Genomic DNA, 17,235 nt, shown 5'->3' on the forward strand with positions numbered 1-17,235 from the left:
ACTTCAAGAAAAATAAGTTCAAGTAATACAACAAATAAAAAATCTTAAAAAAGTCTTTTTATTTGTTTTTGAAGATTTTTGGAAGTTGAGAACCGATTCAGAATTGATTCATTTATGAATCGCGATTCTTACATGATTTTTTTTTTTCTGACACCCTTACTGCACTGAACTATAAAAGAACCCTCTCCACCACCCTCTCTCTCTCTCTCTCTCTCTCTCTCTCTCTGCTGTGATATATATTCCCCCTCTCCCCCTCCCCTGTGCTGCCTCTCATTAGTCGTTCTTTGTGCCGAGCGCTGAATGCAGGCTCTGTGTTTTGCCTTCTCCTCTACGCCCCCCCCCCCCCCCCCCCCCCCCCCTCTCCCAGAGCCCTCTCTACCTGTATCGGTTACACCTGAGTGGGGCGGTGCGGGCGGGGTGGGGGTTCAGGTTACGGCCCAGCAGAATGAGGGCGCCCCTTTGATGCAGGTAGACTGGCTGGGTGCGGGGTCAGCGGAGAGATGGGGGCTGACAGAAAAGAAAGGCTTTATTTGTGTCTGGAGTTGGACTGCTGAGGGTACTGCACTCACTGCCTCACCTGGGTTGTGTTCCGCTCATAGCTGTGCGTGTGTGTACGTGTGTGTGTGTGTGTGTGTGTGTGTGTGTGCACGTGTGTGTGTGTGTGTACGTGCATGTGTGTGTGTGTGTGTGTGTGCGTGTGTGTGTGTGTGTACAAGTGCAATAGAGGGAGAGAGGAGTTTCAGCCATGTGTAGAGCATGAATTGGAGTTCTAGTGTTTCGATCTATCTGTATGTTTCCAAGCGGCTTTAGTTTAGGGGTAGCATCACGATACCAACACGATACTAATGGCCCAATTCCACCGCAGCTAGTAGCGCGGTCCCGCTCCGCTCGACTCAATAAATGGTCTCATCCCACCGGTAAAAACCGGCCCAGCCCGGTTAGATTTGAGGCTGAGTCGTGCTACTTTTGGTCCCTGCCTCGTCGGGGTTCTATTCTGCGAACCCGGGTTCATACGGTGACGTGAAAACATTGTAGACGACTGATTGGTCAGGCAGAATCGTGTTTACTGTCTATATCCTACTGACTGTCAATGCAGCGCTGCATACCAGTTTAGTGGGGGCTTACCTTCTCTTATATTATGTTATTTCCATCAGTCTTTTGTGTTGCTGCCTTCGGCGCTGGTGAAATAAAATCGATCTCCTTGCTCAGCTTTAACATGCGCTCCTCGGGAAGCCCTTTGTAGTTGCCTCCGCTAGGCCGCAGGCGAAGCCGCGGGTCTTGCCTGTTGAGCTGCCGCTGGGGTTCTCCTCGTAGCGCCTCTCCCGTCCCCGTGCAGTGCATGCATGTGAGTTTGAGTAACAACAAAGTGATATCCATTCTCCTAGCCGATTGTCACATTTGCCCATGTACACTGTAGGTCATTTAGAGGCACCAGTATTTCATAATCAGTTTAAAAGTTCCGTGTATTGATTTCATTTTAACGTTATACGTTATAGCCTACTTCGGCAATGGGCGGAGGGCAGATATGCGGTCCCATTGACGACCAGGTGTGGGCGGAGGCAAGTAAACTTGCTATGGAAACAGAGTCTATATCAAGTAGAGCCGAGTAATACCAGATAGAGTGGAGCTGTACTGTGCTGTTATATGTGGTGGAAATGAGCCATAACAACACACATCAAGATGGACGGACAGATGCACTTACTACTAGTACTGTAATATGTTTGATTTTTCACATTTTTAGTATCGATGCTTCTCGATACTATTGATACTTTTGACAACCGTACCTGGCTTACGCGGTTTGTTATGAGTAGTGTACCAAGTAAGTCTGTATATGACCCTCTAACCTTCCTGTGTGTGTGTGTGTGTGTGTGTGTGTGTGTGTGTGTGTGTGTGTGTGTGTGTTGCAGGGGGTAGTGTATGGAAGATGTCTGGAAAGCTGGACTGGACTCCGTGGATGAAAAAGAGAAGGGTTCCAGTGTTGTGCGCTCTGGCTACAGTGCTGCTGTGCTGCCTGCAGGTCGGCGCCTCTGTCTCCGGTGAGTAGTGTCTGTGTTTTTGTTTTGATGCTGTCTCATTCTATCTTCCCTATTTTTCCTGTAACTTCTCTGTCTCTTTCTTATCTACATGTGTTCGTTCTCTCTCTCTTACTCTCTCAAATGGAGGCTGCCTGCAACATCTGCCTTCTCCCTCAAATGTTGTGATGTCATCTGTGACATTTTCATACAAACACATTTGCGTTTTGCTGTTGCCGAATGATATGAATACAATAGTGATTGAACCTATACCTGGTTCATGAAAGCTTTTACATTTGCTGCCCATTACTGTTCAAAACACCTGCCGCCCAGCTAGGTGGGTTTTACCCAGGAGAAAGTCCTCTGCTGCACAGCAAGTAGTACCTAGATAGATAGTTAGCATGAGCTGTGACAGTCACCATGAACAGCACCACCTACACAAACTCAAACTTCCTCAACAGAAAACCCAAGGAAAAAGTTACTGGACACACATGTTTGATTAACCAGTCGTTTCTGGCAAGTGCAGTACAGAAGCACCACAGCAATAAATTATTATTACACAGATTTATAGTCAGAAGTAATGTGCACTACAGCGACTACTTTAATATATTAATCAGAATAGGGATGGACAATATAGCAATATTATATTGATATTGTGATATGAGACTAGATATTGAATTTTGGATATCGTAGTATCATGATATGGATATAAGTGTTGTCTTAAAGGCTGCATTAGAGTACAGTGATATCATTTTCTGAATTTACCAGACTGTTGTCTAAGCTGTTGTATTATTTGCTTTTACCCACTTAGTCATTATCCATATTACTAATGATTATATATATATATATATATATATATATATATATATATATATATATATATATATATATATATATATATATATAAAACAAGTACTGTACATCTCATTGTGTAAATATTTTGTGGAAGTAGATATTTTGGGAAACCACTGTCCTTGCATTTATTTTGATCACAGTCTTGTTTTAATAAAAGTGCTTGTGACATCAGATTCCGATCTGGCTTTGACTTACAACTGAACATTTAGCCCACTTAATAGGAAATACCCAGATATATTGCCGTTCATCTTAAAAATGCAGAGATATGATTTTTGGTCCATAACTTGTACTGTTCAGTAACTTGCAAAATAGTCTTTAACCAACATGCAAATTCTCTGAGCGGTTTTAAGAATCTTCTGTGTTTCTTGTACCTCTGGTATTCTTTTATTCTTGATTGTTCTGTAATGTTAATTTTATATGGTGTGTTGCTGTATGTCCTGTTTTTAAGACCAGGGACCATGTTGGAAATACGTGTCCGCACTTTTACATGTACATCCCTTGGATTTGCTGTCTTTTATATCCAAATAAATTAAAATCAAATCAACATGAAAAATAATCATGATAAGATCGTGGATCCTTCCTGAAAAAAAATTGTGATATGGCAGTTTTTGCCATATTGTCCACCCCTAAATCAGAACAGTGACTATATGTTGAAAAGAAACAAGCAAAATCAAAATCAAGCTGCTAACTGCTGTGTATGATCTCCTCCCTGCCAGACGAGGTACCAGTGTTCACTGAGGAGCCTCTGTCGGTGGTTCAGAAGTTTGGGGGCAGCGTGACCCTGCGCTGCAGTGCCCACCCTGCCTCTGCCAACATCAGCTGGCGTCTGAACGGCCAGGCGCTGGGGGCCAGCGACCAGGGCGTGTCTCTGGGGCCCGGCGCCCTGCTCATCCCCATCCTCTCCAACCTGACGCTGGGCAGATACCAGTGTGTGGCCAGCACTGCTGCAGGAGCCCTGGCCAGCGTGCCGGCTAACGTCACCGCTGCCAGTGAGTAGCCACCCACACTAAGCTACAAGAAAACAAACACAAACACACAGGTCTTTCATGGTTTTCACAGTATCCACAGACTGCCTTTGACTTCATTTTCTTCGACCAAAACAAAAACACAGTTGGAATATTTTTCTAGAATACAACACTGTAAACAAAGTACTGTTCCACTGCCAGTGGATAGTCTCTGTCTGCTGATATTTCCAAAAGTACAGCTACAGTTTTAGTGCTCATGGATCTAAAACCATCCTGACACAACATTGATCCGCCCCCCCATTTTCTCCCCGATTGTACTTGGCCGATTCCCCCTGCTGTCCCGGTCATTGCTCCACCCCCTCTGCCGACCTGGGGAGAGCCGTGACTAGCACATCCTCCCTCCGATACGTGTCCAACAGCTTCTTCTCACCTGACAGCGAGGGGTTTCACCGGCAGGATGTAGCGCATGGGAGGATCGCACTATTACCCCCGGTTCCCCTCCCGACCAGAGGAGGCGCTATTGCAGTGACCAGGACTCATACCCCACCGGCTTCCCACTCGCAGCCACGACCAATTGTGTCTGTAGGAACATCTGACCAAGCCGCAACAAGTACTGCTGGCAGGAATTGAACTGGAGTCTCTGAGGTGGTAGGCGACTGCTTTTACCTCGACACTAGTCTCGCTGGCCAGCCTCCCCTCCCTGCCGTGAGAAGTCTGGCGGCGCAGGTCTCCATTGTGGGATTGCGATGGGCGGCGCCTGGCGGCAGTGCCCTTGGAAAATAGTTTCCAACAATCCAACTTGCCATTTTCAGCATGTAGCAACGAGCTAGCGTGTAGGTTTCTGCCGTTAGCTTGCTAGCTAGTTAGCGTTGTTGTTTTCACTGAGGCGGCAGGGCACTGTTTACAGTGACACACAGGGAGGAGGGAGCGGAAGCCGCTCTGATTGACAGGGTCGGAGCCAATGACAGAGCTTGTAATAAGCCGGGAGCGGACATCCGGCCGCGACTGAAACAGTCGCTCCAATGGGGAGCAGCTGTAGAGCAGGGGAGGGCTTATCCCAGTAGCCTGTTTCCGTGCAGCCAGACGACTCTCACAGAAGGGAGAGGAGGCTGGCCAGCGAGACTACCTCGTCACTACCCAGACGCCCCCCGACACAACATTGATTAGTGAGGATAGCAGTGTGCAGTCACACAGTATTCACTCTGCTTTCATGCAGTGTCACACAGCACTAAGGCGCGTAGTGTGCGTTGGGCTAACCAGGTTGAAGGTAATTCTTCTGGATGCTGACATTGTGAGCGCGGCACTGGACTGAGTGTGCAGTGTTATATTTGATATGCATCAGGGGAGTGGGAGCAGGCTGCGAGGGGGCCTGAAACGGCGTAACCTGAGCTGGAGGAATGGAGGGGACCCTGGGTCTGGGGCCGGTCAGAGCGGGGCTAGGGGACCGGGGCCATGGGCCAGGGGGCCCCTCTGCTCCCCACAACAGCACATTCCTCTCCACAGGGCCCCACAGCAGAGATGATGGCCCCGTCATTGGGCCGAGGGCTGTTTGGCAAAAAGGGGGGAGAGATCAGGTTGTTAGACAGCATTTGATGCAGCCAGAGTGACGCAGTTTACTGCCTCTTCTGTGCATGGTGTGATGCACCAGGCGGCTGGAGCTGGAGGAGAAACAGGAGGTGTTTCAGGCCAGTCGAGACAGGATCCTTCCACAAGATGAGACGTGATGTCACATTCTCTGTCTCCTTGAAGCACTCCATAACCTTACACTCACACACACACACACACACACACACACACACACACACACACACACACACACACACACACACACACACACACACACACACACACACTCACATTCTCTCCTTTCACACATGTTTCACTCTTCACCCCGTCGCTCTCTCTCCTTCCCACCTCTCATTATCGTTCACTTTCTCTCCTCTCTGTCTGTCGTTATCTCCATGCCTCCCTCCTTTTCATCTCAGTTCTGCTGCTCAGCGTTATTAGTCGAGCTGTGTGTTGTGATGAGAAAGTACATACATACATAGATACATACATACGTACATACATACATACATACATACATACATACATACATACATACATAGATACATACATACGTACATACATACATAAGGCATTCAATAGCATTGATAGATCCAATAGTGGATGAATCATGTTGAGGGAACCACATGTGGAGCCAGACTGTTTGCCCCCCTCTCTCTTCGTCTCTAATTTAATAACGCTCTCCCCTCGGCCTCGCTCCACAGGGAGTGTGTGCATGTGTCTTTCCATGTGCGCGCGTGCTGTTTTCCTCTTAGTTATTATATTACGCACATGTTTTTGTGCGTGCGTGTGTGTGTGCGTGTGTGTGTGCATGCGTGCGTGTGTGTGTGTGTGTGTGTGTGTGTGTGCGTGCGCGCGCGCGCGCGCGCGTGTGTGTGTGTGCGTGCGTGCGTGCGTGTGTGTGTGTGTGTGTGTGTGCATGTGTGTGTGTGTGTGCGTGCGTGTGTGTGTGTGTGTGTGTGTGTGTGTGTTAGCCCGATCAAGATAGTTTGCTTCCAGGCCCCACACTGTAAAGAATCTGTCTGGACTCTTTCCCGCTGGGACCGCGCTGTTTTTGGCATTATTTAAAAAACTCCCTCCTCAAATTCCTTTGTAGACAATCAGCCTCCCTTTGCGCCCGAAAGCAGAGACGGGAGAATCTCTCGACATGTATCTGCACAACTACAAACGCACGTTACATAAACATCTTATGCTGCATACACACACACGCACACATGCACACATGCACATGCACGCGCACACACGCGCGCACACACACACACACACACACACACACACACACACAGGCCTCCTACCTCCTCTGCACATAAAGATGATGAATGCACTGTCGTCTCCCAAGAAATATTGAAGTGGGCTTTGCCAAGCAGCCCTGGTGAGGGAGGTCTGCTTCACTTTATAAATACCATCAATCCTCCATCCCTCTTCGTTCTCACCCGGGGCCGGCAGGATGCACACACACACACACACACACACACACACACACACACACGTTCACATGTACGCACACACACCTGAGAGGCACCCATGCGGAGTTCTCTCCTGTGAAGAATGCGGGGTGGGGGTGGGGGGGTTGGGTTAAAAGCTGTAACTGGAGGAATTCTGGGAGAAGCAGGGAGGACTGGAGGAGGTAATGGTGGGGGGGGGGGGGGGGGGGTGGAGAGGAGGAGGGCAGGCAGGCAGGGGGTCGCTGTAAAAACACCACCTGATTGATTTAGCAAATGGAGCGTCACCAAGGCCTCTCTTCTCCAAGGCTCCACCCCCACACTCCACATGCACACACTCCACATACACACACATGCACACATACAGTATACAGGAGTTAGCAGCATGCCATGTCCTGGGACTGTCCCCTCTCAGGATAGGAGTTGAAACGGGAGTGGGAGCGTTGTGTCCATGTGTGTGTGTGCACGTGGGTTTGTGTGTGTGTGTGTGTGTGGAGGCGAAGGGGGGGGACCCCCATGGCCCGTTTCTCCCATTAAAGACAGACAGACAGACAGACAGACAGACAGACAGACACATGGTGAATAGATCAGATATAGAACCCCCCCTTGCTCTCCTCCTCCAGTCTGGTGCAGTGACAGTGTTTGTTCAGTGCGTTGAGTAAATCACTTTGCATCCCTATCAGCAGATACCGTGGCCTTAACTCAACTTTGCTTATTGAGTTAGAGCTGTATACAAAGCCTTGTCAGCCCAGTGTGTGTACCGCACAAAGTGTGTGTGCCGCCAGGCTCCCTCTGGAGTGTGTGTACCGCACAAAGTGTGTGTACCTCCAGGCTCGCTCTCGAGTGTGTGTACCGCACAAAGTGTGTGTGCCGCCAGGCTCCCTCTGGAGTGTGTGTACCGCACAAAGTGTGTGTACCTCCAGGCTCGCTCTCGAGTGTGTGTACCGCACAAAGTGTGTGTACCACCAGGCTCCCTCTCGAGTGTGTGTACCACCAGGCTCCCTCTCGAGTGTGTGTACCGCACAAAGTGTGTGTACCACCAGGCTCCCTCTCGAGTGTGTGTACCACCAGGCTCCCTCTCGAGTGTGTGTACCACCAGGCTCCCTCTCGAGTGTGTGTACCGCACAAAGTGTGTGTACCACCAGGCTCCCTCTCGAGTGTGTGTACCACCAGGCTCCCTCTCGAGTGTGTGTACCACCAGGCTCCCTCTCGAGTGTGTGTACCTCCAGGCTCCCTCTCGAGTGTGTGTACCGCACAAAGTGTGTGTACCACCAGGCTCCCTCTCGAGTGTGTGTACCACCAGGCTCCCTCTCGAGTGTGTGTACCTCCAGGCTCCCTCTCGAGTGTGTGTACCTCCAGGCTCCCTCTCGAGTGTGTGTACCTCCAGGCTCCCTCTCGAGTGTGTGTACCGCACAAAGTGTGTGTACCACCAGGCTCCCTCTCGAGTGTGTGTACCACCAGGCTCGCTCTCGAGTGTGTGTACCTCCAGGCTCCCTCTCGAGTGTGTGTACCTCCAGGCTCCCTCTCGAGTGTGTGTACCTCCAGGCTCCCTCTCGAGTGTGTGTACCACCAGGCTCCCTCTCGAGTGTGTGTACCACCAGGCTCCCTCTCGAGTGTGTGTACCTCCAGGCTCGCTCTCGAGTGTGTGTACCACCAGGCTCCCTCTCGAGTGTGTGTACCTCCAGGCTCCCTCTCGAGTGTGTGTACCACCAGGCTCTGTCTCAAGTGTGTGTACCTCCAGGCTCCCTCTCGAGTGTGTGTACCACCAGGCTCCCTCTCGAGTGTGTGTACCTCCAGGCTCCCTCTCGAGTGTGTGTACCTCCAGGCTCCCTCTCGAGTGTGTGTACCACCAGGCTCTGTCTCAAGTGTGTGTACCTCCAGGCTCCCTCTCGAGTGTGTGTACCTCCAGGCTCCCTCTCGAGTGTGTGTACCACCAGGCTCCCTCTCGAGTGTGTGTACCTCCAGGCTCGCTCTCGAGTGTGTGTACCGCACAAAGTGTGTGTACCACCAGGCTCCCTCTCGAGTGTGTGTACCACCAGGCTCCCTCTCGAGTGTGTGTACCTCCAGGCTCGCTCTCGAGTGTGTGTACCGCACAAAGTGTGTGTACCACCAGGCTCCCTCTCGAGTGTGTGTACCTCCAGGCTCCCTCTCGAGTGTGTGTACCACCAGGCTCCCTCTCGAGTGTGTGTACCTCCAGGCTCTGTCTCGAGTGTGTGTACCTCCAGGCTCCCTCTCGAGTGTGTGTACTGCCAGGCTCCCTCTCGAGTGTGTGTACCTCCAGGCTCCCTCTCGAGTGTGTGTACCTCCAGGCTCCCTCTCGAGTGTGTGTACCGCCAGGCTCGGTCTCGCCTGTTTGCCAAAAGAGCGCTGCCGGTCCAAGAAAAACAGGCCAGTTGTAGCACCTCTGGAAAGAATGGAGAGAGAGGCTGTGTTTGTTGAGAATAAATCAACACGAGGCTGGTAGACGTTTAATTAGGTTCTCTGAGAAGTTTTATTTATCTTTCATTTCACTGTTGGACTGCTTCGTGACAAATCTCTCCATTTGTGACGTTCTTTTCACTCGTCCGCTCTTTCTCTCTCCCCCCCCCCTCCCTTCTCTTGTTTCCTTTCCTCTGTTGCTCCTTCTCTCCCGGGCCAATTCTTTTTAAAGTTCCTTCTCCTTCTAGACTTTAAAATGGCAGCATCACTCGCTCTCCCTCGACTTGCGCTGTTTCCTCCCAATCCAAACTGGTTATCTTTCCCTGAAACTCTAGAGGATGGACAGTGCTCACCTCTGCCCCCGTGTTCAGGCCTCCCCGCCCCCATGTGGGGGTTTAGGGCTCAGAGGTCAGATGGGTGTCTGTGCCGTGCAGACTGTGTGTCTGCAGCACGGCGTCGCTAATCCCTCTCCCCATTCCCACAGAACCTGAAGCACGCTAACCAGAGCCAGGCCCAGTCACGCTAATATTAGACTCCATTAATGACACCAAGTCCAACGCTACATACTCCCATTTGACATTTTAGGAGAGTTTGTTCAAGTCAGGGTTCTCACGGTCATGGAAGACCTGAAGAAGAAGTCATGGTGTTTCAAAATCACATTTTCCAGGGCTGGAAGCAGTGTAGGAATTTAGCCAGGGGCAAGGGCAACAATGCCCCCAAGAAATCTGAGTGCCCCTAAAAACCACGATCCAGGAGCAAAAATTGCCCCCAAGATTTTTATAATTTTGTTTTCATTCAATTAATTTATTTTCCATCTCTAACACACACTCAACACCTGCAAGCTGGTTGCCAGAAGAAGACGAAGAAAACACACTCACACAAACAGTGTGCTGTTTTCCACACTACGCTTTAGCAACTTTATGCACTAATTACCTTTTTCAAGTGCCCCCAAAATGTTTGTAAATGACCCCCATTTTTTAGACAGTGGGGCCAAAATCTGCCCCCAAAATAGATTCTTTAAATTTCCTACACTGGCTGGAAGTCATGGTGCTAGTAAGGTCCTTGACACGGTGTGTGTGTGGCGGGGGTGGGAACTGGGGGGAATAGCGTGTGATCCTCCCACACTGCCAGGGGGAAACTCCTCGCTGTCAGGTGAAAAGAAGCGGCTGGCGACTGCACATGTATCAGAGGAAGTATGTGCTGGTCTACAACTCTTCCCAGATTGGCAGAGGGCGTGGAGCAATGACCGGGGGAATTAGTACAATTGGGGAGAAAACTGGGGGATAAATCTTATCCCCCAGTAAATAAATGCAAATCAGAGCTAAGAAGAGGTTGAAGAGTTTCTTTTTCTTTTCCCTTTCTTTTTTTTGGACGATAGAGCATATTAGAGTGAGCAAAGGAGGAAGCTGTGGGAGAGGAGTTATGATACAGTGAAGTGAGATACACCCAATATGGAAACAGTACAATTACTTCACAGTTTATTATTGCTCAGAATACCAGACTCCATTGCGGTTTTCTACTCATAAAGCCGTGGACCAACGGCTGCAGTTACATGTAATTGACACAATGTATTAGGATGATGAAGGGATGGCGAATGGTTCTGCAGTTATGGCAGTGAAGACTGTGTGCTGACTCTGTCTTCAGTCAGTTATGTTAGTGAAGACTGTGTGCTGACTCTGGTCTTCAGTCAGTTATGGCAGTTATGGCAGTGAAGACTGTGTGCTGACTCTGTCTTCAGTCAGTTATGGCAGTGAAGACTGTGTGCTGACTCTGTCTTCAGTCAGTTATGTTAGTGAAGACTGTGTGCTGACTCTGGTCTTCAGTCAGTTATGGCAGTGAATACTGTGTGCTGACTCTGTCTTCAGTCAGTTATGGCAGTGAAGACTGTGTGCTGACTCTGGTCTTCAGTCAGTTATGGCAGTGAAGACTGTGTGCTGACTCTGGTCTTCAGTCAGTTATGGCAGTGAAGACTGTGTGCTGACTCTGGTCTATAGTCAGTTATGGCAGTGAAGACTGTGTGCTGACTCTGGTCTTCAGTCAGTTATGGCAGTGAAGACTGTGTGCTGACTCTGGTCTATAGTCAGTTATGGCAGTGAAGACTGTGTGCTGACTCTGGTCTTCAGTCAGTTATGGCAGTGAAGACTGTGTGCTGACTCTGGTCTTCAGTCAGTTATGGCAGTGAAGACTGTGTGCTGACTCTGTCTTCAGGCAGTTATGGCAGTGAAGACTGTGTGCTGACTCTGATCTTCAGTCAGTTATGGCAGTGACGACTGTGTGCTGACTCTGGTCTTCAGTCAGTTATGGCAGTTATGGCAGTGAAGACTGTGTGCTGACTCTGTCTTCAGTCAGTTATGGCAGTGAAGACTGTGTGCTGACTCTGGTCTTCAGTCAGTTATGGCAGTGAAAACTGTGTGCTGACTCTGTCTTCAGTCAGTTATGGCAGTGACGACTGTGTGCTGACTCTGGTCTTCAGTCAGTTATGGCAGTTATGGCAGTGAAGACTGTGTGCTGACTCTGTCTTCAGTCAGTTATGGCAGTGAAGACTGTGTGCTGACTCTGATCTTCAGTCAGTTATGTTAGTGAAGACTGTGTGCTGACTCTGATCTTCAGTCAGTTATGTTAGTGAAGACTGTGTGCTGACTCTGATCTTCAGTCAGTTATGTTAGTGAAGACTGTGTGCTGACTCTGATCTTCAGTCAGTTATGTTAGTGAAGACTGTGTGCTGACTCTGTCTTCAGTCAGTTATGGCAGTGAATACTGTGTGCTGACTCTGTCTTCAGTTAGTTATGGCAGTGAATACTGTGTGCTGACTGTCTTCAGTTAGTTATGGCAGTGAAGACTGTGTGCTGACTCTGATCTTCAGTCAGTTATGGCAGTGAAGACTGTGTGCTGACTCTGATCTTCAGTCAGTTATGGCAGTGAAGACTGTGTGCTGACTCTGGTCTTCAGTCAGTTATGGCAGTGAAGACTGTGTGCTGACTCTGGTCTTCAGTCAGTTATGGCAGTGAAGACTGTGTGCTGACTCTGATCTTCAGTCAGTTATGGCAGTGACGACTGTGTGCTGACTCTGGTCTTCAGTCAGTTATGGCAGTGAAGACTGTGTGCTGACTCTGGTCTTCAGTCAGTTATGGCAGTGAAGACTGTGTGCTGACTCTGATCTTCAGTCAGTTATGGCAGTGAAGACTGTGTGTGCTGACTCTGGTCTTCAGTCAGTTATGTTAGTGAAGACTGTGTGTGCTGACTCTGGTCTTCCTCCTCCGTCTGTTTTTCAGAGCTGCGGGACTTCGAGCCGGACGACCAGCAGGACATTGAGGTGGACGAGGGGAACACGGCTGTCATCGAATGTCACCTCCCTGAAAGCCAGCCCAAAGCCCAGGTCCGCTACAGCGTCAAGCAGGAATGGCTGGAAACATCCAAAGGTACTGTGTCTCAAGGACCCATTCATTATGATCTGTCTGTGTCTGACCCATTCATTATGATCTGTCTGTATCTGTCTGTGTCTGTCTGTCTGTCTCCCTCCCTCTCTCTCCCTCTCTCTCTCTCTCTCTCTCTCAAATCAATTTCAATTCAAAATTGCTTTATTGTCATGAATGTCACGATAACACTGTTGCCAAAGCATCAATCAATGAAACAAAATAATACATGATTACACAATCGTACACAGTAATTAATACAACATGATACATTTCAACCGATCACATCGTGTGTGTGTGTGTGTGTGTGTGTGTGTGTGTGTGTGTATCTCTTTCTCTCTTTCTCACTCCACTTACCTCTCTTTTGACAATCTCTCTTCATGATTTACTGGAATGCTATAATCCCGCTATCTGGCCATCATAAAACCGGTGATAAGGGAATTATCTTGAGAATGCTGAAACATGGGAATACCCTTGTTTATTTTCCAACAATTTATTTCTAAGTTGCCTGGGAGAAGAGAAAAAACTCTCCAGCGGTTTGCGGCTGGTGTGCTGATGATGCCTGGGAGCTGTAGGTACTGATATCTGTAGCTTATCTGAGAGGAAATGAATACCACATTGAGGATCATTCCCCGCCTGCTCTTGGTCAGACTCTAGGGCGCCACCCTGTGGCCACTGCTGACGGTGCAACCTCTACAGTCGAGAACCACACTGTAATGGCACATCCCACTCATGTTACACACACTGTGTCTTACAATAAGGCTGGATAAGACTGGATTTTTTTCCAGTGGGGTTGTCGTTGTCCTGATCACATCTCTGTATAGCAGGGGGTCCTCAGTGTTTTGATGACTGAGGGCCAATTTAGAGACCCAACATTGGACTGAGGGCCGTCCTGGAAAAAATCGGAACACAAAATAATTCCAAAACAAATATTTTCTTTAACCCATTGATACCTGCTGCAGCATTTGTGTGTATATCCCTCATTTGTGTGTGTATCCCTTTAAGACCGCAAACCGCGTTAAAGGGATACACACACAAATGAGGGATATACACGCAAATGCTGCATCAGGTATCAATGGGTTAATAGCCTACTCTAGACTAAAAGTCATGCCAGTTGTGAATCATGTGTGAGTTTTCTGGAGGAGGGGGTGGGAGTCACATTTGTCAATTTAACACACACACACACACACACACACACACACACACACACACACACACACACACACCATACCTGCCAACATTAGGGCCTGTGTCCACCTAGCGTCTTTTTCCGACGTTAGGCTAGGAGCGCTGGGAGTCGGGTGCACAAAAATGCCAGAGCGCTGTGAAAATAGACGCTGGGCGCAGCGCACTTTCTCTAGACGTCCGTGTGCGCTCGCATACGCTCTCCCCCTATTGGAAACAACTGAAAATAGACACCGGAGCTGATGAAAAGACGCTAGGTGGACACAGGCCCTTAGGTGAGGACCCCTTTGAAAATGTTTTTTCCCTCGCCAAAAACTTGCCTTAATTTGTCACGTTATTTAGCCACCTTGCTGACAAGCTAGCATAGTATGGTTGGTACCAATGGATGCCTTGGGTCATCTAGTTTCATATGAGCAGAAACAGGTTTAAAACTGAGCTACAGCCTCTGAAAGAGTAAACCTATCGAGAATCGGACCAAATACCATCATGTTACCTAACTTATCGCGGGCCACCAAAAACGTCCCCGAGGACTGCAATTGGCCCACGGGCTGCACTTTGATAACCGCTGCTGTATAGTCTTGTTTATTCTGCTTGCATTAAAGTCATACATTGTGAAATCTGAGCTAGAAATATAACCCCAGGAGATGATAATTACAATATTACTGAGAATCAAAACAGTTGAACTGTCCTTGCCTTGGCTGTAACAGACAGTAAAGGTACAGCTCGGATTCCTCTGGGAGTTTGAGCCCAATCTGAAGAATGTTTCTCTTCCTGCAGGAAACTACCTCATCATGCCGTCAGGGAACCTGCAGATCGCCAACGCCACGCAGGAGGACGAGGGGCCCTACAAGTGTGCTGCCTACAACCCTGTTACCCAGGAGGTCAAGACCTCCAGCTCCACTGACCGCCTGCGCATACGCCGTGAGTCACTGTCTCCAACACACACACACACACACACACACACGCACACGCACACGCACACACTTTATGCATCACTTATATGCCAGCATTACTAATACTAACCAAAACACTTATATTATGGAAGATGTGGAACATGAGGTCAACATATCGTGGCTTATTGAAATAGCAACTCACAAGACGGGACTGGAGAACTACCAACTGAAAAGCTCACACAGTCAATGACAGGTGTAGATACTGGATATATTATCTGGACGATATGAGCGTGCGTGACGTCACCCATTGGGTTTTGATACCACAAAATGAGGCTTAAATCTCCAGCTTCCTGGTAATGTTTGATTGGATAAATGGATTTTTGTGCTGTGGAAGCACGGGGAGGGGGGCGGGGGAGTAGTGACATTGACGGTGGGTCTGACAACGTGACCGTCCGCCTGGCTTCTGTTCTTCTTCTTGTGTTCTGTACATCCATCCAGCCTGTTAGCTGCTGATCAGCCTCCACAAAGTAAATCGGATTTCGAAATATGCGTTATTTTTGATAAACTGTCCTCAGAGAGCAATAACGTTTCTGATAGTTTGCTAATTTACTACATGCTGAACTGCTAGCGAGCTATCTGGTGAGCTTCTTCTTCTGCAGCTTTCCGGCAGACTAGATGCCTTGCGGCACATTGCTGCCTCTACCTGTCGGAAGTATTACTGTTCTTATTTATCCGATGTATATCGTCTATTTCCCTCAAAATGGGACCATAATTTAGAAAACGGAGGACATGAGAACATGAAAAAGACTTGAAATTGTTTTGTCAGACCATAAACTCATTTGCAAAGTGTTTATTTAAGACATAAACTGAGAGAGAAATCAGGCCGTTTTTCCATTCACTTGCATGTGCCGATTTTGATAGTGCAGTACACACGACGCCCCCCACTGGCCATTAGAAAGAATACAATTTCCGCATTAGCTTCAAAAAGAGGGAGGCAGAATTGCCGACTGGTGCATAAAAATCAGATTTTATTCTCATAGCTATTCAATCTTCAAATCCAGATATGAAAGTGCTTATAGGCTCGCATGGTGGTGATTGTAATTCTAGATAGGCTGGATGCAATCCAGCCACAACAACAGGGATGCAAACTAGTCCATTTTAGGTGGCAGTCACCTTTTTGATGGCAAAATCAAAATAGGGCACTTAAGTGAATGATTTTGAGTGGTTTTGTGTCTGCCCTGGCATATGTCACATTTTTAACTCTCCATGAGTTTGCATCGCTGCAACAAGCAATGCCAAGATTTGGAGACGGAGAGCAGGAAAAACTGATGCAGAGTGCAGACAGAGATTTATATAGCCAGTGGAGATTCAGAAATGTGGGCAGTGGGCACATGACATGAAGATGAGCCATGCTCACAGGCTGTCCTTGTCCTTGGCAGGTTCCACGTCGGAGGCGGCTCGCATCATCTACCCTCCGGCATCTCGCTCCATCATGGTGACCCGGGGCCAGAGGCTGGTGCTGGAGTGCGTGGCGAGCGGCATCCCCACGCCGCACGTCACCTGGGCCAAGGACGGCCGGGACCTGAGCCTCCACAACAACACGCGCCTCCTGCTCAGCAACCTGCTGATCGACGCGGCCGCAGAGGGCGACTCGGGCACCTACATCTGCCGCGCCGACAACGGCATCGGCTCGCAAAGCTCCGCCACTGTGCTCTATGACGTCCAGGTGTTTGGTAAGTAGAGTGACGTCAAGGTGTGTTTGTGTTGGTTTTGTGTGTCTATGTGCACAAAAAGACTAAGACTGCACACAGTTGGTACAGGGATGGTTTTAATATGTTTTTCCTGGTCTCTGGTTTGGGATTTTCTATGATTTGTTTTGATTGTTTTTATAACTCAAAAGAACCCAAATTGACTTGTTAAACAAAGTTTCCCCTATAGGCTTTACGTAGATGAATGGAGTTAATTTTGCTTGAGCGAGTTTGTTCGTTGGACTCCGCTGGGTACTCCCTTTCAAGAGTTTTCATGACTAGAGTTTTGTCTGTGTCATGGATTTAATAATTAGTGCGACTCCTGTTTGGCGGACGGAGAAGACAGGGGCAGTATGTAAGGCTGGGCGCTGTTGTGTAAGAATGATTGCGTGGAGACAGAGCGCTCTATTCTGCAGCAGAGCTTGATTGAGTGTGTCTAGGTTATGGATGACTGTTTTTACAGTGATTTTCTGTGTGCGTGTATGTGGGTGGGGGGGTGTATGTGTGTGTGTGCGTGCCTGCGTGCGTGTGTGTGCGTGTGTCGGGCCGTATGTGTGTGCATGCGTGTGTGTGGGTGTATGTGTGTTCATGTGTGTGTGTGTGTGTGTGTGTGTGTGTGTGTGTGTGTGGGTGGGTGTATGTGTGTGCATGCGTGTATGTGTGTGCATGCGTGTGTGTGTGTGTGTGTGTGTGTGTGTGGGGGGGTGTATGTGTGTGCATGCGTGTGTGTGCGTGTGT

At 48.7% G+C, this 17,235-nt stretch overlaps 1 protein-coding gene across 1 annotated transcript in view; it reads left to right on the top strand.

The window, feature by feature from the left end:
- boc (BOC cell adhesion associated, oncogene regulated) overlaps window positions 1-17,235 on the top strand; it is a 41,618-nt gene that overhangs the window by 14,579 nt on the left and 9,804 nt on the right. The window contains exons 2-6 of the mRNA XM_083650835.1: window positions 1,908-2,036; window positions 3,584-3,856; window positions 12,531-12,677; window positions 14,634-14,777; window positions 16,189-16,482. Coding sequence (XP_083506961.1) covers window positions 1,925-2,036; window positions 3,584-3,856; window positions 12,531-12,677; window positions 14,634-14,777; window positions 16,189-16,482 — 970 coding nt within the window. The 5' untranslated portion in view covers window positions 1,908-1,924. The remainder of the gene's footprint in view (window positions 1-1,907; window positions 2,037-3,583; window positions 3,857-12,530; window positions 12,678-14,633; window positions 14,778-16,188; window positions 16,483-17,235) is intronic.

This window comes from Poromitra crassiceps, assembly GCF_964638095.1.
Source record: "Poromitra crassiceps genome assembly, chromosome: 2".
Lineage (NCBI taxonomy): Eukaryota > Metazoa > Chordata > Actinopteri > Beryciformes > Melamphaidae > Poromitra > Poromitra crassiceps.